The following is a 21,696-nucleotide window of genomic DNA, read 5'->3' as shown; positions in this document are numbered from 1 at the left end:
TGGAATGTTGGGAGCTCCATTGATAACAATGGACTGCTCCGGGCTTATAATGGCTGGTATAAGCCCGAGCTCCAACATTCCATTGTTTCTTTGTTCACAGCTGTGGCTGTGAGCAAAGGCTTCAGGGAGCCTGAGGGGATTTCAATCCCCTCGCGCTCCCTGAAGCCTTTGTTTTATTTGTTAGAACATTCTGCCCTCTAGTGGCAGAATGTTCTAATAGCCTTATAGCCCTTCGTAGCTGGGCTATACCGGCTAATAAAGTCCCGCTCCCTTGTTAAAGACCCAAGCCGAATGCTGGAGCTGGCCTTTATTAGCCCGGCAGGCTATAAGGCTATATTATAGCCTTTTTGGCCGCTGCCATGGGCTATACTGGTTATTAATGGCCTGAACCTGAGTTATAGCCCAAGAAGCATGCGTAGGCCTATAACAAGCAAAAAACACCTGGCATAGCCCGAGGCAGAAGGGCTAAAAGGTTATTTGGAAATTCCACCCACTGAAGTTAAAATGTTCTGAGCTAAAAAGGGAGAAACAGAAAGACAAACATTAGAATGTTGTAGCAGACAGCTTACTCCAGCCAATATAAGCTCAGAGCCACTTAATTGTCTTCAGTAGAACTCCCAACAGTCCAGTGTTCTAATTGCTCATATAGAGAATTATAGATGGGTGACAGTGAATTACAGGCATGTTTTTATACCTAGCGACTCTGAGTGACATCAGATAGACACCAAGAGGCAAGCTTGAGTTGTCTATGATGGCACTTGAAACCCGAGGTGAAAAAGCCCTGAAATTCACTTTTTACTCATCTATGACTTTATGTTATGTATGGCCCTCTATAGTGAAGTACAACACCGCAGAAAGAATTTCCAAGTAAAATTTTCTAATTTCTTCGGTATGAAAATGTCTCAGCCACCACACCACCACCCAATCTCCAACTGAGCCCACTCTCAGCTCTCAACCCTAAACATTCTTAGAACATTCCATCACTACTAAAAGGAATGTTCTAGCAACTAACACTAATATTTACATTCTACGTACCACACATCTTACCATTTATACAACATTAAAATGAACAATGACCATAAATACCCTAAAAAAACATCAAAAGAAACAAAAAAGCAGAAAGAATTTCAAACATTACACACATTTTCCCAAAACTTACAAACATCACACACATAACCTTTCATAAATCTTGGCAGTTGTGCCATCCTCTCACTCCGCCTCGGCAGGTTACTGCCTTCCGTGGGTACATTTCCAGTTTCACCTACACCATGAGTGTTCTGATTCACACCTACAACTCTACCAAAATTCAAAATGTGATTATCCTACAGTTTTACAGCATTGCGTGGTGATGAAAATTTTTATAGCTTGAAAAGTCCACAGGGTGCATTTTTCCCTCACCAAGTCACCAACCACAACTTTAATGTCATGTGCAGAATGTTTGTTGTCAAATAGTTTTTTTCCTGCTGTTTATAAGGGTGGGCGTAGTGCTCCGCTCCGCTCCGCCCGCGGAGTGTGCGTAGTGCTGCCTGCTTCGTGGTCCACGAAGTAGGCATAGCAGGCAGCGGTACGCACACGCCATGGCGGAGCAGAGTTGCCCACCACCTGCCTCCCGCTCGCCCTCATTTTAAAATAACTTAAAGTATTTAAAAGTAAGGAAATGTCTTACCTGAGGTGCGGCGTTCCAGGGCTCCCTCTTCCTGCTTCTGCGGCAACTCCTTCCTCACAAATGCACTTGCGCGGACGAATTTTAAAATGAGGGCGGGCGGCGCGTAGTGGGGCTACGCGGAGTGTGCGAGTGTTCGTAGATTTGGCCACACTACGTGATGCTCCACGTAGCCCCACTACGCCCATTGCCTGACATATGAGAGGAGCCAAAATTCATATGATTCATCCATGGATAACATATCAAGGAATTAGTTTTCCCTCCCGTAGACAGGTCGAAGGACACTCTGCCTGAAACAAAATGTGGCGATATATGATATATCTCGTCTGTGAACCGAGGTTCCACCTTCAAGTCCATTCAATCTTGCTACCTGAAATGATTCTTTCACAACTCTATTAAACCTTTCCACCAACCCACTGGTGCAGGGAATACTACTAATGCTAACCCTCCTGTGAAACAGAAAGCTTCCATTTCTTGAGAGACCAATTGAAGACTATTGTCCATGAGAATGGAATCTAGTTTCCATTCCCTTCTAAACACCCCTTTTATAAAAGCTACAACATTATTTGTTTCAGTGCTCTGGGATATGTGTATTTCTGGTCAACATAAAAACATGTCAATAAGAATTATACATACTACACCCCTGTTTTAATAGTCGCAGACCCAAAAATATCCAAAGGCCACTTCTTGCCATGGTTTTTCCGTAAGATTCCTCGCAACCATTGGCTGAACACTTGCCTTGGAAGCTTTGCCAATGCACATGCACTCTTGGTAATCTCAGATAGACTTCTTCACCTGAACATCCAGACAAGGTCACCAAAATAATTTAACCTAATTCTCTTTTTAGTTTTGCATATTCCTAAATGTCTCTGATGAGCCAAATGAATTAAGGGCTCTCAGATGCAGGTGAGAGGAATTAATTTCGTACCTCTCTAAAAAAAGGCCTGTTGGTATGACAGTTCATTCCTAGCTTCCCAGTATTATATGATTTCTGGACATACATCGTTTAGAGTCCACCCCCTCTCAACTAGCTTGGCAATCTCCTGCACAATTGCATCACTGGCCACAAGGTTGTTCCATTCCTCTTCACTAATATTGCCCCAGTCATCTCACAAACATTGTAATTGTCCAACTCCCATGCATCCCCCACAGTGTCGTCATCCACATGTTTTTCAGAAGGTACCAACCTTGAAAATCAAATTCCTGCAGACAGATCACCCACTTACAAAATCTGGTAGAAATGGCATCCAGACTTTTTTTTCTCCCAAAAAGCACCTTTAAATGGCTTATGGCTTGACTTCGCCTCAAAACATGTACCGCATAGAAATCTCTTCACTTTCCTGATGGCCCAGAATATAAACAGAGCTTCTCTTTCAGTAACAGAATATCTATACTCTGGACCACTAAGCATATAGAAATTAATGTTCTAGTCCTCTTATTGCTAACTTCGCCTTGCTTTAACACTGTATCTAACTCCTTGGAACTGGCATCAGTGACCAATATTTTAGGAAGTACTGAATCTTTATAACAAAGGAGCACTGGACAACACTACCTTTACGCCTTGAAATTCTAAGGCAAATTGTGATGACCACATAAAAGCTGCTCTCTTTTTTAACAGAATTTGACCACTTTGACCAGCTCATCTTTATTTTCACAAACTGGCAACTTTTCAAAAGGTCTCACTTTATTTTCATGCAGTTTTACTAATCTCACAAGCTAACCTGTGGCCTAGATATACAATATCCCTGTGGTTAAGGTGAAACTTGGCTTCCTTAAGTTTGAGCCCCCTGTTCCTGAATATGTCTAGTACAGACCTCAAATGATAGTCATGCTCCTCCTGTATTGTTCTGTCTAATAGCACATCATCCTGATAGATCTTCCACCCAGGAATTCCATCCAACTCATCCTCCATGGCCCTCTGAAAAGCTGCTGCCACAGATATCAGAACAAACGGCATTTGTATAATTCTAAACACACCAAATGGAGTATGAACAAAGTCAAATCCATGGAACTACTATCCAGTTTAATCTAGTAGTAAGCAGACCTAAGAACTAATGTGGAAAACACCACCGCACCTTTCAACTGAGATAACATATCCGTTATGTTGGGCATAGAATATCTGTCCACCATCACTGATTTATTCAAACCTCTCAGATCCATGCACAATCCTACATCTCCCAAAGCTTTTCATGCTAGTACAACAGGTTCTACCCATTTATTAGTTTCTAACGCTTCAATATCCCTTCTTTTTTTAACTTATCGACCTAATCAGCCATTCACTCCCTCAAGGCAAAGAGGACCCCTCGTACGTTGGAAGCAACTGGAATAACGTCCTCCTTCAACACTATCTTGTTAGAGTTAACCTAACTTATAACAAAATACATCCAAAAAGTCCTTATGTACCAAAGCAACCAATTCATCATCATCTTTCTCTTGAACAGACTTACCTGAGACTTACCTGAGTCTTATGCCTTCTCTTAGGAGGATCACTGTTAGGGTCTAACATCAAATCCAAGTTTTTTTGATGGAGCCAGTTAATAATACTTTCTCCTTTGCAGGATGCATACATTTTCTGTGCTGTGATATAACTCATATTCCAATTTGCCAATAAAATAACCAAGCAGTTTAATTGGTTCCCCAACATAAGTTAATGGTCTAATGCCTGGTTTGAATATCTGGACTTTTATTAGAAAGACCATATTCATAAAAAACCCTAGGCTCCAGAGAATTGGTTCACCCATAATCAAATAGCATTTTCACTTTCAACCCATTAACATTTATATAATCATTATTTGCTGTATTACACCCTAACATACATTGATTTCTAATTTGTTCCTCTAGTGACCCATCAAACTTGCAAGAGGAAGCAAGCTTGCGTACATCAGTGAAATAATTCTCTACAGATTCCTGTGGCCTTTGTATCCTCTTGCCAAAATGGTACCACCCTAGTATTGTGCTTACTTTGGCCAAAAAATGATTGTCTAATTTCCTAGTGCACACCTCAAACTGATTCAGGCCTTCAGCGTCACCATCATCTATTTCTGGGAGATACCTGAAAAACCTCTTGGCCCTCTGGATACAAACAATGAAGATGGAGAGAAGTCCTCTACTCCGTACTCAAAGATGTAACACAGACTCAAAACAATATTGGAGCGGCCATATCTGCTTATTTTGTGGATAATGAGGGGACTGCTTCATCCCCCTTGATTGAGTCGGATGCTTTTAAAGCACTATTTAGGGGTTGCTGTATTGCAAAAGTTTTTGGTGTGCATAAAATGTTAGTAGGTGAAGTAGAATCACAGGAAAAATTACTCTGGGATCTTGAGCAGTGGAGACCAGGAAATCCTGCTCTTAAGTATTCTTTACTAGAGGCTAGAGAATTACTGGCTGCCAAAGTTAAGAGACTCAGTTGTTTTGATTATGGAGAATATCAGATTAGGGTACATGCTGAGCATGATAAAACTGGTTCACTTTTAATGTGGCTTAACAAACCAAATATCAGGAATGCCTTGGCTTTGGAGCCAGATTCTGACACAGGTGAACTCCTATAAGGCCAAGCTGCCATAAACACAATATTTTGTAAGAACTATACTTCCCTCTATGCAGCAGCCCCTAGGTTGCCTTCTCAAGCCGTTGATGAGATTCTGGCGATTGGTCAACTGCAGGTACTCTCAAGAGAGGATGCAGATGCTTTGGGGGTAATATTACTGGGCAAGAGTTGAAATCAGCAATTCAAAGAATAGCAGGGGGAAAGGTTCCTGGATCTAAAGGCCTGCCTGTGGAGTTTTTTGGAGCATTTAGGGATAGCTTGGCTCTGAAGCTTGTAGAACTTTACTGTGCTGATCGGGGATCAGGACACCTGCCGGAGTCTACATGCAAGGCTCTTGTCATCCCGCTCTTCAACCCACTGTGTCCTTCCACAGATGTCAGAGCCTGCAGGCCATTATCCATGCTAAATGTGGACTATAAAATTTGAAGTCAAATCTTAGTGACTCGCATTCATCCCCATATGCCCTCTTTGATTCATTTTATCAAGCGGATTTTATTTAAGGGCGAAATACAGTACTAAATATAAGAAAACTCATTTCATTGCTGAATGAGGAGTTTTTTTGATAAAAAGTTGGCAGCTGTCATGGCAAATGACTTTGACTTTGCTAATCTAAATTGGGACTTCTTGTATTGGGTAATGGCTAAATTGAGCTTGGGTCCTGGGTTTATTCGCTGGATTAAGTTCCTTTACATGTGTTCCACAGCATGGGTTCGCTCAGGCAGAACTATATCTGAACCTCATGATGTGGGCCGTGGAACTAGACAAGGGTGTCCATTTTCACCACTATTATTTGCCATTACAATGGAACCTTTGGCCTTGTGTGCACGCACTGGAGAATTCTATTGTGGATTAGAGGTTAGAAGGTTATCCCATTACTCCGTGTTATATGGTGATGACATGTTACTCTTCATGAGAAATGTTAGAGTAGACTTGCCAGGCGCAATACATTTATTGGAGCATTTTGGGACAGTCTCTGGCCTGCACATTAATATGCAGAAATCCCATTTATTTCCACTGAGTACAGATGCTACCCCGACTCAGAATCTGTGTGGGCTTGCATGGGGCTCCACTTGTCTTAAATATTTAGGAGTTCAAATATACCATATTCAACATGACCTACTGGATGGTAATGTGGGAGCAGCTATCAGGGCTCTACAAAATAGTATAACGTTTTCGACTGCATTGCCTTTGTCTGTGGCTGGCAGAATAGCAGTGGCTAAAATGGTGAGTTTGCCAGGATCGCTCTATTTCTTTTCTATGCTACCACTGCTAGTGGCTCGCTGGCTGTTCAAAGATAAGGAAACTCTACTGTTGGTCCTAAACTGGGGGACGGGCAGGTGTAGAGTATCCCTGACTAAATTGCAGTACCCTACAGTGGAGGGTGGTCTGGCTGTACCTGATCTCAAGTCTTATTGTATAGTGGCTCAACTTCAGTGGTTAAATCAGTGGGTTTATAATAGAATGAACCCTGGTGAAGGGTATAGTTGGTTTTCTGCCTGTTTTGCGGGACTTACTGCAAGTACTCTTAGTTCCTCAGAGACGGTTGCCTGTGGCTTCTCAGGAGCTCTTGGTAATACAACCATGTTGACGTTCCTGTCCTTGTGTCCTACTCACCTGATTTACAACTTAGTTGGATGAAGTTGGTGGCTCGTGTAGGTGCATTGGGAGGAACTGAGAAGTGGTTTGAATATGGGATTAATTGTGTAGGTGATTTATACCAGGTTCGAGTATTACTTTTATTTGAAGGTTTTGCAGATGAATTTGATATTCCTTTTGGCAAATTTTTGTCACATAGGCTGTGATCGGCGTGATTGAGAGTCTATTGGGGGAATGGAGGGATGCACGAAGCATGCTAACTGTCTGTACTACAACAGGCTGTGTAAAAGAGAGCACAGTATGAAGCATGAGGCAATAGGTTGACTGTGCTCACTGAAATATAGAAAACAGGAGACACCCCCACTGTAGAATTGCAAGGACTGCACCTCCCTAACATTCGAGTTGACCAAAGTTAAAAACAAATAAAGAACAGTACATTTTATTTAAAAAGAAAAAATAATCTGTTGAGTCAATATGGTGTGGAGACGTGTGTCCTCCACTGGCCGAGAACCCATAGCCAGCTTCAATGTAGTGAAGTACGACACTGCAGAAAGAATTTCCAAGTTATATATTCTAGTTTCTTTGGTTTCAAAACATCTCAGCCACCACACAGCTACCCTGATCCACAACTGCACCCACTCTCAGCCCTAAACATTCTTAGAAAATTACATCAATACCTTCTAAAAGGAATATTCTGGCAACTAACACTAACAACCAATAATACCTTAAGATACCACACCCTCAAAGTAATATGCCTCTGCTTTCACCAGCTACACTGGTTGTCTGAGGTATGCCAAGCAGGAACCACCACTCTTGTCCCGGTAAGCTAGATACACACTAAAAGATAATTGTGCTCACCCTCTGATAGCTTGGCACAGAGCAGTCAGGCTTATCTACAGAGGCAATGTGTAAAGTATTTGTGCAACACACACATATTAAGACAATGAATACACCACTAAAAAACTTAAAAAGAGATTTGGAAAAAAAAGATTATTACATTCTTGAGATATTGAATTTTAAAGGAATAAATGCAATAAAGCAACTAGCACTAAAAAGGTTATATTAGGTCGTGCTGGAATGGGCCAAAGTCAAAGTACGTCCAGTTGAGTCCTTTAAGCAGCACAGCAGTTCTTCTGGCAGAGCTTCAGTTACAAGTCCAGTTGTGTCTGATGTTAGGGGATCAGAGACAGTACTTATACCTAAAAGTGCGTTTGAAGAGGGGGTGACTTCGAAGCAGCTCTCTGAAGTGCACAACTACACCTTTCAACCCAGTCCCGTCTGCCAGACTATCTCTGGGGGGTAATCAGTCCTCTGTGTGGAGAAAGGACACTGCCTATTCAAGTAAAGTATTAGCCCCTCCCCTCCATCCTACCCAGGCATCAGAATGCAGATGTATATAGATCGGTATGCAGATATACCTATTCTTCCTGTGTTGTGGCTGTCTAGAGGGAATGCACAATGTGTAGCTTGGAGACACGCTATTAGACACACAGAGCAGTAAGTGCAGAGAAATTCTACAAGTTATAAAGGTGGCATTTCTAAAACAGTAACGTTAAATCCAACTTCATCAGAAAATGGGATTTATCAACTTTATTTTTGTAGCAGAGGCAAAAGGCAACAGGCAGGCTGACGCAGGGCTGAGTCAGTCACTGGTCCTTCTTCTTTCAGGCTGGTGTGGCTCTTCAGTGTCCAGGTTTCTTAGGTCGTCGTAGATCTGAATTCTGGGTCTGGGGTAGCCACCTAAATACTAGAGTTAGGGGCATTACAGGGGAGTAACAGGTATGGACCAATGGGTTCCTTACCTCAGGTGTCTACACCCACTATTATGCTACCCTGTGGGAAGGGGGCATAGCCCTAGCCCTGATTGGATAAGGCCCACCATCTTCAAAACGATGGGCACTGAAAAATGTGCTTTGCTGCGCCTCCTGCATCTGAGGGATGGGGTTGGCGAAGGGGGGCACACTTCCTACTCTTCCTAAGTTTTCCTGTCGGTTCTCCCACCAAGTGGATCCTCTGGAGTTTTCACAGTGAGTAACCATGCATTAATCAAACAGTTTGGTACAGCCTGGAGAGCCTCAGTTCTTTTAGGGCCAATTAGTGCACCCTTATATTCCCGCTTCTCTACGGCTATCAGCGCTCTACCTTAAATGAGGGAAAGAAAAGCCATGGCACTTACATCACCTATTGGAATAAAGAGATTAACCATAGAATAAATTTTAGTGAAGGCATGGGTGCCATCTCGGAAGAGATCGATCGGGTGGAGAGGAGGCTTTCTGCTGGGACATTAGACCAAGGGATCCATCTCTGTTGCTGCCTAGTGAAGCTCTACATTCAATAGATCCACCAGAGATTATGCAGGAGCTTGACACAGGGAACACACAAAGATCTAGCTGGTCCAAGCTTTAAATCCCCCCCCGCTACCCCCTCCCGCATGGTGCTAAGACTTATTCGGTCATTCCATCTTCATCAGCTCCAGCCGGGGGTAAAGAATCAGTAATGCCCCCACCCTCTAAGCGGAATCGTAAAACTAAAAAAGATGTAGAAATGCCAATTATGCGGAAGGGGACTGGGACTGATAACACAAGCTGCACCTGGAAGGACATGGTTGAGTTTGGCATCTTTTAATATAGAAAATTGCCGAGATATTGACCAAGTTAAATACTCCATTTTGCAATAAAAATGCGAGAATTGTGTCAGACTCGAGAACTTGTCCACCACCAGTAAAACCCCTTCACATACAACTCCTCAGGCCCAAGCCAGTGGCCCTAAACAACCTCCCCAGCACAGCTCAGTGGAGGCCTGACTCATACCAACATTGACATGTCTATGGGCATTGCTAGACAGGATATTCCTATCGGACCTACAAATTCCGAGACCATTAAGTCGCACGTTTTTATAGCTCAGCCCCTTATGCCATGTACCCTCATAGCGGGGAGGGAGCAAAAGATGTCCTTTAATACCCCTTTTCTTCCCATGATTAACCTCCCCAGATTTCTGCCCCTATACCCTGGTCTTAGTAGGGGTCCCAGGGCTCAGCTCGGCGAATCAGAAATCCACAGGTCAACTAATCAACAAAGTTTCTTATTGGTTAGTCAAACACAATTGATTTAACGTGACAGACCATAGACACATCCTGATAGCTAGGAGAATTTCCTAGATAGGGACCTCAAGGAAGAGCTTTGAGGGAGACTGTGTGATCATCACTGTTAGATACCGTGCCCTAACATGCCATCTCCTGAAACAGTCAACCCAGTCCAATTCTCTTATATCGAATACTAAATTATTATCGCTGGGCTTTTTTTATAGAACCCGGCAGAATATTACACCCATGGAGTATTTTAATGCACATGGGGGAAGTTTATGTGCAGGGTGGATTGAATACACACCTTTAATGTCCCCCCTTACTGGTTTTGGCAGATAATGAGATCCCCATAAACTCTAACGCAGAGCACGCTATTTGCGGGCTTCCCTCTGAAGACGCCACACCCCAATCAGTAAATGTCATTACCCCTCTCCCTATCTGTATTAAAGACAACGGTAGAAGCCTTAGCCTTGTCTCATGGAATGTGGCAGAGTTATCACCAAAATCTGCAGGTGGAAGGTGTATCTCGTTTATTAGAGCATTCAGTATCATTTGCCTCCACGAGACTTGGGAGATTGAGAACAACGTTTTTATTGAGGGTTTGTAAATGTTCTTTCTCCCAGCGGCGAGCTCTAGAGCAGGTAGAGCAAGAGGTGGCCTGATCATTTTTCTGGCTCTTGATCTTGGTGTGGCAATGAAGCAACTGAAGTGGGATTCCAGAGTGCACCAGGGTATTGAAGTAGTGGTGGGAAGAATGCTCCGCTTGACCATAGTACATTTTTATAATGCTAAAAAGGAAAGGGTGGGGCCATCAAGTCTATCGGAACTGAGAGGGGTATTAGACACGCTGCAGGAAGAGGGACAATGTCTTGACAACTCAATTGTAGCTGGGGATTTCCACTGTCATCCCTGCCATGCTTCATTACAATCTCACCTAAGTGCCCAAACATGTATGATAAAAAAAGGTTTGCATATGGAGCACTCTGCAGAACGGTCTGAAGTGAGTAGCGTTTTACACGCCCACAACTTAGTGTTTAGTATAGATAAGAGACTGGACCTTTTTAATACCGTTACTCCCCCAACCTACAAGGGAAGGGGTTACGTGTCAATTAATGATTATATTCTTGTTTCCACCTCGTTGGGAGGGTCATCACTCTGTTTTAAGATCCTTCATAGCCCTTATAGCCATCACAATGTCTTGACACTACTACTCGAAAGAGCGGTTAATCAGTTGAAGCACCCAGTACATCTGTGGCCACACTACCTGTAACTGATCAGGGGAGACACCTTCGATTGTCGCAGGTAGACCCTAGGGTTTTTAATCATTCTCTTTTTAAAACTAAACAAGGAGATCCAAACCTGCCTAGAGCCATTAGCATGGGAAGAAGAGATTATTAATTCATTCATTACCATCACGCAGTCAACTGCTAGTTTATTATTAGTTTCTGGAACCCAATCCATCTCCGACCATCAAAAATGGTTTGACGATAAGTGCTCACAGGCCTTTTGTCTCCTAAAGAGGTCCCTGAAAGAGACCCCCAGGGATAGAGAGAGGGTGATTGATTGTTGCGCCAATCATATGGCAGCTCTCAAGGACCGGAGGCGAACATTACAGGGGCAGGCAAGGGAAGAATTAACTCAAGCAAGTGAGCAGCAGGATAGAACTCTTTTTTTGGCAAGTAATAAATAGACACTGTTTTTCTGATCCACTGAAACCGGCCCTATGTCAACCGATCACCCCGGAAGTTTGCATTGCCCATTATGAAGGAGTTTATAATTATGAGAAAGGCGAGGGATTTGACACTGAGATAAGGTCACCTCAGTTGGATAATCCTATACTCTTCACCCTGGATGAAGTAACGGTGGGTATTGAGGGACTGGACCGGAGTAAGGCCCCGGGTCCAGACGGGGTCCACCGGATCTTCTCTGGGACAACACTGATGTATGGGCCCGGTTCTGACGAGGGTGTTAAATGCAGCTGTAAGTAACAGGCTACCATCGTCGTGGTCTACCGCCACGATCGTGCCGATCTTTAAGAAAGGGGACAAGAATAATCCCTAGTTTTACCCCCCCATTTGGCTTATCGACTCCACAGTCAAAGTCCTGGGGCGGGTCTTACTTAACAGGCTCTCTGAGAGGCTGACTCGAATAACATCATGTCTGACGTGCAGTATGAAATTAAATGAAAGGTTTTATAGAGCGCGTGTATGCTTTGGCGTCTTAGCGCTGACTGTCTTCAGTTTATGCAGGGACAATGGAATTGGCTATGGCTTGGGGGTAAATAACCAAGTTTTCAAAGCTTTTCGGAACATCAACAGATTGCTTTGTTTTCTAAGACTGATGGACAGTGTATTCCATAGTTTTGAAGCAAGGTAGAGAAAGCTTCTGCCACCCCACTTTAAAGTTTTTATCCTTGGAACCACAAGAAGCGAGGCCGATGCTGATCTAAGATTACGCTGTGGAATATGACGCCTGATATTTTGTCTGAGGTATGCTGATCCAGTCCCGTACAAAGTCTTGTGGAGTATGCACATGTATTTAAATTGGATCCTTGCATAGACAGGTAGCCAGTGCAGATCCTGCATAGCTTGACTTATGGGGCTGAATTTTAAAATATTAAGGAGTAATCGGGCAGCCGCATTCTGTAAGGTCTGCAGTTTGCATATCGTACTCCTTTTTGCACCCAGATAAAGTACGTTGCAATAATCAATTTTGGATAATACCAAGGCAGACATAGTTGTTTTTCTAAGGGCCATGGGAATAAAAAGTAGAATCTTTAGAAGGATTTTCAGGGTAAAAAAGCATGAGGAGGTAATGCTATTGACCTGGTCAGATAGTGTGAGCTGGTCATCTATCTTGATCCCAAGATTTCTAACTTGTTTGACAGGCTGGGGGCAAGGCCCTGCTGCTTCCGGCCACCAGGTGTAGTTCCAGATGGATGTGTCTCTTCTGAACATGACCACATCAGTTTTACTATTATTCAACTTCAAGCAGTTGTCTAGCATCCAGGTAATAATATGGTTCATGCAGTTGTTAAAGCTCATTACCACTTTCTCAGGTTTGGATGACAGAGAGACAATTATTTACGTGTCATCCGCGTAGCATACAACGGAAAAACCATAGGAGTGTATTTGTTTTGCCAATGGGGTGACGTACACGTTGAATAAGGTTGGGGAAAATGACGATCCCTGGGGCAACCCACACGGCAAAGCGTAGGGGTGCGATGTGTGTTCATCCATCATTATGGATTGTTCTCTACCCGTTCGGAGAATGGCAGAAGCTTTGTTTATGATTCCTATGTCAGCCAGACGCTGTATAAGTGTATGGTGATCAATCTTAGCAAATGCAGCCGATAGGTCTAGTAGAATTAGTATGGCATTGCCCCTCCATCAAGTTGAGCACATATGTCTTCTGTAGCAGCAATCAGTGCAGACTCCGTGCTATTGCAGGGACGGAACCCATGTTGCGCCGAATTGAGTTTTTCGTTTGACTCTATGAAGGACAGTAGTTCTTGGTTTATGGCTGTTTCCAAAATTTTGGAGGGAAATGGTAGACAGGAAATGGGCCAGTAGATGCTAACCTCCACGGGGTCTAGATTTGGCTTTTTCAGGATAGGTCTAACCAGAGATTTTTTCCAGGTAGCAGGAAAAAGTCCTGTATCTAGAATGTTATTGAGAAGAGGTGTTAAGTTGTTTGCGATTGTATTAGGGGCCAAGTGAAAGACCATGGCAGGACAGGGATCCAGAGGGGATCCCGACTTAGTTGATGATATTAACTTCTCTACTCTATCTGGTGTTAAAGTGTTGAATTCATGTAAGTATACCTGTGTATTTGCCCTGTCGTCATTAGGTTCATCTGATTTTGTTTCGGTTTTGCTGTTAGAGAACTCGTCATAGACTTTGACCACTTTGTCGTAAAGGAAATCTGCAAGTTTGTCACAGAACTGTCCAGTATGACTACGTCGTTTGCTATTACCAAATTTAGCTAAGTTAGAGACTGTTTTGAATAGCTCTCTAGCAGTGTAATTGGCGGCCATGATTTTTTCAGTAAAAAAGTAGTTTTTGCTAAGACTATTGACTTTTTGTATTTTGCTTGTGCCTCGTTGTATTGTTGTTTGTCAGTTTCCAAGTATTCCTTTCTCCAAATTCGCTCCTTGGCTCTACATTTTTTTCTTTAACTCGTTTAACTCCACGGAATACCAAGGAGCTGATGATACTCTTTTGCCAATATGTTTGTGTGTTTCTGGGGCTAATTTTTGTGTTGCACGATCTATCCAACTATTAAAATTTCGTGCTGCTGAGTCCGGATCTTCGTCTGTATGGAAATCTTGAGACTGTTGAGCGATTTCCAAGTCTGAAGCATTTATTTGCCTCCAGGGGCGTATTACGCTTGTCCTATTTTCCTTCTGCTCTCTAATGGGCGGACCAGTAGGGAATAATTCAAGGAATACAGCCCAATGGTCAGTCCAGGTCAGTGTTAGTGTGCAGCTGAACTTTATCTTTGTGTAATTTGTGAAAATACCATCCAGATTCCCATTGTGCGTGGGCTCGGTGCTTGCTTTAAGGCAAGACTGTTTAGCACATCTTGCAGCTTAGTAGTGTCACAGCTTTCTATGGACTTCTATGGACACTAAATGAAAATTGAAGTCTCCTAGTATTGAAAGGTTGGAGTATTCCATACAGGACTCCATGACTGACAAGATGGATTCAATAAAGGGATTTCTAGGCCCTGGTGGCCTGTATATTAGTAGCCCATTGAAAGTAGATGTATTGTTACATTTAAATAAGAACAGAATAGCTTCTTCCTTTAGTTCAGGGATATCAGAGAAGATAGCTTTAATATGGGAGCGGTAAACAATGGCCACCCCCCCACCTCGTTGTCCCTCTCTGTCAAATCTTTGCAAGTCGTAGCCGTCGGGTATAGCGATATTTAAGTCCGGTCCGAGGAACTGTAAGAAACATTATTTCTGGCTTGTGTTGTTCAAAAAAATCAGCCAGTTCGTATTTGTGCTTAGGAAGTGATCTGGTATTCAATAAAACACACCTTAAAGCATGCTTATTGGATTGACATGCATTTCCTTGATATATATGTATGGCTTCCGAAAGGGAAAATCAACCACGGAGCAATGTTTGAATCTTTATTTAATAATTACTAAATACACGGTTGCTCAATCTGGTGCCCTCTTTTGGGGTTTTATGCATATCACTGTGGCCTTCGACCGGGTGAACCGCAAAAAATTATGGGCCCTACTTGCTTACTTGGGGATCAAGCCTGCTATTGTAAATTTATTGAGGACCCTCCATGCCTGCACTACAGCTGCATTCAGACACTCACAGGGGGCGGGTACCACTGTTTATTTTAATTGTGCCGGGGGGGGGGGGGGGTACGCCAGCGGTGCATTTCAGCCCTTTTTTATTCACCCTATATATTAACGGCCTAGAGGTGGCCTTGACATCTTTGCAGACTGACTGGCCCGAGTGGGTAGGAAAACAATTCCAGTTCTTTTATATGACGGTGATGTGGTTCTGATGGTAAGCACTGCGAGGGGCCTACAGTCCTTGATTGATGGATTTGTAGCTTTTATGAGCGGGTTTGACCTGTCGGCCAACTTCACAAATTCGTACTTTTGGAAGTTTGCTCCCGGGGATCTGATCTAAAACATTTAAAGCAGGTGCCCATACTCTAGCTACGGTCCCGGCTTTTCATTATCTTGGAATTTTATTCACCAAGAAATTGAACTGGAAACAGTTGCTAGAGGCAAAGGTAGGCGATATGAACGAATCAATGGGAGCCATTGCTAGCTATGCCCACAGACTAGGTACACCGGGTGTGGTTATAAAACTCTACCAGTCATTTTGTAAATCCAAGGCCTTGTATGGAAGTGAGGTGTGGGGCTATATAGTGACCAACAAACTTCAGATCGCAGAAAATAAGTTTCCGTAACGTATATTGAAGGTCCCACAGGGCACCCCATTGTTTTATTATATAGTGGACATGGTGGCACTAAAACCCCTGACCTAAAAATCTGTTCTAACTAGGGGAAGTATGTATACACTGTAACGTCATGCTTGGAGTGTCCCCAATGCTTCCATTGCATTGCCAAGGTTAGGCTCATGTTCAACACTTATGGTATTGGGAGCCTTGTTCTTTTGCTTCAAGCTTTGTTTTTTCTTTTTGCTCTCTCTGCAATGTCTCTTTTCAAGATCAATGGAGACAGGGTCCAAGCGAGTATTGTTCTTTTACTGTGGTATAGTTCACTATGTAGCACCTGATTGTATCTTACATGGACTTGACCCCAAAATGTCCTTAAGTTATTGCGCATTGCACCATGGAATGCGGGCATATTTGATGCTTTCTTTACAGGGATGTATGTCTTCAATTTGTTAGACTTGTGTTGTATGTTTCTTATTCAATAAACAGAATTTACATTAAAAAATCTGTTCTAATAAGGAGTTGGCCTTCAATCGACTGATTGTATCAGATTGTTTATCACTAGACCATGCACTAAAAAAACCGTGGCTGCGCTATATTAAAGAGATGTCTGTTGCTTTGGGTGGGGCAAACATTTTTTTAAAGCCTGACTCAGTGAAGCCTCGGTACTTGAGTATATTGAAGGAGCTATTTTTTATAATACACCATTGCTGCCCGCGAAAACCCTGAGCTAACCAAGCCAGTGGTGAGAGGGCATGCTCTCATAAAATCAGTACAGGGCATTGGAGAATTACCTATGCAGGTTGAAAAATGCCTCTGATAGATTTAACCAGCTCCATCATCTTTTAGCTCAGCCAACTGGTTTTGTTTTACACTATGAGATGAGAGGCCCCTGTGGTTGTGACAATAGGTCCCCACAGGACACCCTACATTTTGTACTTTTATGTAAATATTTTATTTACCCTAGAAGAATATATCTTAAACCTCTTTTAAAAGCCATGAGTTTTAGACAAGCCCGCGTTGCCTTAATGTATCTGCAGCTGCTGCCTAATGATCACACGCTCTTTGCAGTTACACATTTTTTTAAGAGCAGCACTTAGGTCTAGAAATAGCAGATTTATTAATGATTGATTGGATTTTGCTATTTTGCACATTATTTAGTCTGATACTCAGTTGCACTGATGAAGTGTTTTAAGGCTTGTCTTTGTTTTATTATTTTATCTTTTATGGATGTGATTACTTCCGAATAAAGATTATTAATATTATTATTATATGATTGGATAAGGCCTACCATCTTCAAGATGGTGGGCACTGAAAAATATGCTTTACTGCACCTCCTGTACCTGAGGGATGGAGTAGGCGAAGGGGGGCACACCTCCCATTCTTCCTAAGTTTTCTCGCCGGTTCTCCCACCAAAGTGGGGGTTTGAACCGGGGGCTGTCATCTGCTGCTAGCAGCAGAGGCTGGGTTCACATTACAAATTCAGCAGGCCATTGAACGTTCCTCTCAAGCAGTGTGCCCATCCTGGGGGAGGATGAGTGACACCTCCGTCCAGAATGTGCTTTGTTTCTGGCCACAGAGAGCAGAGGCTCTAGATGCAGGGGTCCAGAAACAGGTCTGGTGGTGCCAGGCTGACTAAAGCCAGTCAGAGACCCCACCTGCATGGGTAGGTTTTCAGGGGGTACCTCTGAGGTACATGGTTTAATAAATCCAACACTTGCATCAGTGTGGGTTTATTAAGAGGAGTCGTTTGATACCAAACACTCCTGGGTTCAGAGAAGCCATCATAGTGCTAGGGAACTTGACTTTCCAGCCATGAACTCTCTATGGCTTCCCTGGAACTTACAATATCTAAGAATAGACTTAAATATTGTACGGGCATATCAGCTCATGCAGGTATGCCCATACATGTGATATAGTGCGCCCTGCCTTAGGGCTTGTAAGGCGTGCCAGAGGGGTGACTTACCTATTCCTTAGGCAGTGGTGGTTTGCATGGCACACAGTGAGTGTGCCATGTCAACTTTGTTGATTTCACTGCACCAGGGCATGCAAGCTGCAGTGTCAGTGGCATGGCCTTGGTGAGGGGTCCCTATGAGACACTCTTCAGTTCCCATGCCCTAGGTACCATTTACTAGGGATTTACAGGGGCTGAAGTTGCCAATGGTGGAACAGTTTTGGGGAAGAAGCATCAGTACTTGGAACCTGGTTGGCCGGGACCGTGTTTACTACAATCGAAACCACATCATTTTCCAGACAAAAAGTGGGGGGCTATCCATTTCAAAAGAGGAACTTTCTCACATTTTGTTAGCAACTGTTGCTACATCATAGCAGCAAATTACCAGATTTCGAATCTGGCATTCACGCTAAAGGATTCCAGTGGAAGCCATACATAACAGTACAGTTACAAATACAAACAAATTCAGCAACATTTAGCCCAATAAAAATATGCCTTATTACAACAATGACTTTATTATGCATTTCTCCTGATGGCAACAGCACTTCTGTTCACTTTAGACCCGTAAGTTAATGTATCAGAATTCTCTTTTACTATATTTCTAAACCAGCAGCTTCCTGAAAGAGAGAGCTTAAACAATAAAATTGTGCCTGATTGAGAAAATGCCTCTTTATTTTTGTAATTATATTTCTTTTTTTAATCTTTATCTAAGATAAAAATATCTAGATTGAAGCAAGAAGGTACCCTATTTGTGGACGATCAATCAAATCACACTGTAAGTCCGAACGCAGCCGATATCCTCGATGTGGTAGGAATGCTGTATATTGGAGGATTGCCCGTGAACTACAAAACTCAACGGATTGGGCCGGTAAATCATATATATATATATATGTATATATTTTTTCTTATCAGATACATTGCCATCATGTGTTACTTCTATCATGTATAATTTAGACATCAATGTTGATTCATGAAAATGCCTGGAGTATGAGAACTGTCCCCACACATCATTCGACTACTCATGGCATCATAGGGTGGACTGTATATCACATTCCTATCCTCTCTGTGGTTTCCTTTGCACTTCTGAGGGAAAGGGGAGGGACAATGTGTTGAAACAATGCCTAATTTATGCAAGTGGTTGCAGCTGTTGGGTTCAGGTGCTCAGTTTTTGGGGACCAGGACTAATATTTCATCATTCGAACTTGACTCAGGCAATACTGGGGAAACCAGACAAGGGAAAAAGAAAGAGGAAGAGATAAGTAGGAAAACAATAAGGAAGGGAGAAAAGGAGTAAGAAAGAACTGGTGAAAGAGAGATAAAGAGAAAGGAAGTGTAGAGTGTTGGAGGAAAGAGGCCTGAGGTGTAATCAAGACTAGGTATCATTGGTATTTGGACCTCCGGCATCCGGCAGCAATATAAGTGTGGCAGTGGCGTTGTAAGAAAAACCTTTGGCCTTGCCCCCAAACTACGGGTTTAATTTATATGTTGGTAGAGAGAGAACTCCACGCATTGGCAGCAGATTAAAATACGGGCATACCATAGATAGGGAACAAAAGTGACTTATCAGTCACTGCTGTAGCCAAACTTTACCGATGGCTTTACAGAGTTAGGACCATCAGAGAATTGGCTAACTTTGCATCGGCCCAATTAGGATGGGTGAACATATACTACTTTTTATTGTCCGTCACCACCAGACAAACCCTGACGAAAAGGAACAGTAAAAACAATAAATGCCCCTCTGGCCTTGGAGGCATTATCTTTTTTATTTTAAAAAAGAAAATTCCACTTTGGGATTTTCTTTTTGAAAATAAATAAGAAAACAGTTTGGTGCTAGGCTCCATTATGTTGATTGAGCCTTGCACCCAACTGCAAAAATCATTGACAAAGACCACACTGATGGCGGGTCCTGCCAATGCCTTAGAATTGGCCAGCTTCTTGGTGTTTTTTTCAAAATTTGATGGGCGGAGTATCAGGCAGGGCAACGGAATAATTTACTCCGTTGTCCCGGTGGAGAAATGGGCCTGCCAACAATTAAATTTCTCCCTAAGTGGAGTGGTAGCGGCTGAAATTGAATAGTTTTTAAAGCTTTGTTTAATTATGGTTTCTGCCACTTTCTTCATCACCCCTGAGAACACAAGATAGCAAGGGCAGTGCAAGGGCTAACACAAGATAAGACAAATGTAGGAGAAAGTACTTATTGGCTGCTTTTATTTGACTCCTGTATGTCTAGTAAGGAATGTTCATGCTATTACAAATAAATTTGAATAAGAATGTGGCTGTACGTTTTATTAAAAATGAATGTTCAGCACCCAAATCTGATCTGTGTCAATTTCTCAAACCCTGTGCTTTAATTAGCAATATGTTCTAACTCCTATAAGACCAAATTGTCCATTCCTAGGATAATTTTGGCAGCATCAAATCAAACCCTTAAAGTAATGGCTCTCCACTCAGCATGTCTCTGGGAAGGAGGAGATAGGTGGCTACTGGGGTCGCAGAGCATCAGGTTGGACTTCTCTGCTTCACAATGCATAACAGCTCAGACATGGAACGCATGGACCTATACATCTTTTGAGCCCCATAGCAGACCTCTCCCCAGTAAATCACATGAGTGAAGGCATTGATGTTTTCTGGCACATTGAGACCTTGCAGTTCTCCCCAGATGTCACCAAGCATAGTAACACACAGAGGTTGCGCGTCTCTCACATATTTTTGTGTTCTGATAGCCCCACCACCAGCAAGTTATTAAAGTAAGGGTGACTGAGGTGGCTTTGAGACATCAAGTCCATGGCTAATCAACTAGAAATTATCAGCACACAATAGGTCACAACGGCTATTGGCAAGCTCCCCTGATATCAGACATTTTAGCAGCCCTGAGTTAGCACATGCTGAGGAGGGCAAGCCATTTTTGGGACACAAGCAACTTGCAGGTTTCCTGGAACCGTCCCATTCACAGTATTTAACACTGGCCTCCTACTCGCACCTATGGTTTTCAGCTCTCTGAAGCATCCCTGCACCAATCAGATCACAGAGATGAAAAGGCAACTTATTGTTTCTGCTACATCAAGTCACCGAAGGATGCCTCCATACATAGCAGGGTATACTATTATATTTCCAGCTTTTGGCCTATTAGTATGAATATATATGTCTCATACAGAAAAATTAACAAAATAGTGAAATTATTTTCAGATTATGGAATTTGTGAACAGAGTATTTATCTATGTTCCTAGGTTGCACAATTAATATAGACTGTAGGGAATTTGCATAGGTACATGAGCCCAAATGATTGTAGCGATTGTTGCAATTGATAGGGAGGACTGAGGTCCCCGTTTCCCTTTCTATCGTAATTACACCATATGCTTTTATTCATTGTATCTCAAACCTGTGTGTAGTCTGTTTGACCTTGATTGGTTTTTCATATTCAGCATAGAGCTGGGAGCAAACATGTCTTGTGGTAATGCACACTATCCATAGTCTTTTAGTGGGCCTTTATCTTGTATCTGGACTCATTTTACAGTTCTTAGCTCAGATGGTCTCTTCATCAATGGTTTACAATGTTCCACTCAACCTAGCACTCCATTACCATATGGTGCAAAGGCCATATAACACCAACTGGATCTTATGAAATTAATTTTAATTGGTCAACAAGAATTTCCACCCTAGATATTAATAAATTGCTGATTAATATCTAAATTGTCAAATACATGAGTAATGTTTGCGACACTCATCAGAGGTTTGGTTTTGACTTCTCCCCTTTGTCAATGAGCTTTTCTGAAGAATCTTCCAATATATCTGTATTCTCACAGTTTGAAAAATCATTAACATAGAAAAACTCGGATTAACTGTGAGTCTGACTACCTGGTCACATATTGAGGCTAGCATAATTGTAAATGATTTATGATTCTTAAATACATACAATCCAA

At 42.5% G+C, this 21,696-nt stretch overlaps 1 protein-coding gene across 6 annotated transcripts in view; it reads left to right on the top strand.

Annotated features, from left to right (window-relative positions):
* The window catches only part of LAMA2 (laminin subunit alpha 2), a 3,129,796-nt gene that overhangs the window by 3,088,801 nt on the left and 19,299 nt on the right, over window positions 1-21,696 (top strand). For all 6 annotated transcript variants that reach the window (XM_085611831.1, XM_085611827.1, XM_085611830.1 and 3 more), the window contains one exon: window positions 18,489-18,644. In XM_085611831.1, coding sequence (XP_085467957.1) covers window positions 18,489-18,644 — 156 coding nt within the window. The remainder of the gene's footprint in view (window positions 1-18,488; window positions 18,645-21,696) is intronic.

The sequence above is a fragment of the Triturus cristatus genome, chromosome 6 (genome assembly GCF_964204655.1).
Source record: "Triturus cristatus chromosome 6, aTriCri1.1, whole genome shotgun sequence".
Lineage (NCBI taxonomy): Eukaryota > Metazoa > Chordata > Amphibia > Caudata > Salamandridae > Triturus > Triturus cristatus.
The sequence above is the reverse complement of the archived record's forward strand: the minus strand, read 5'-3'. Positions and strand labels throughout refer to the sequence as shown.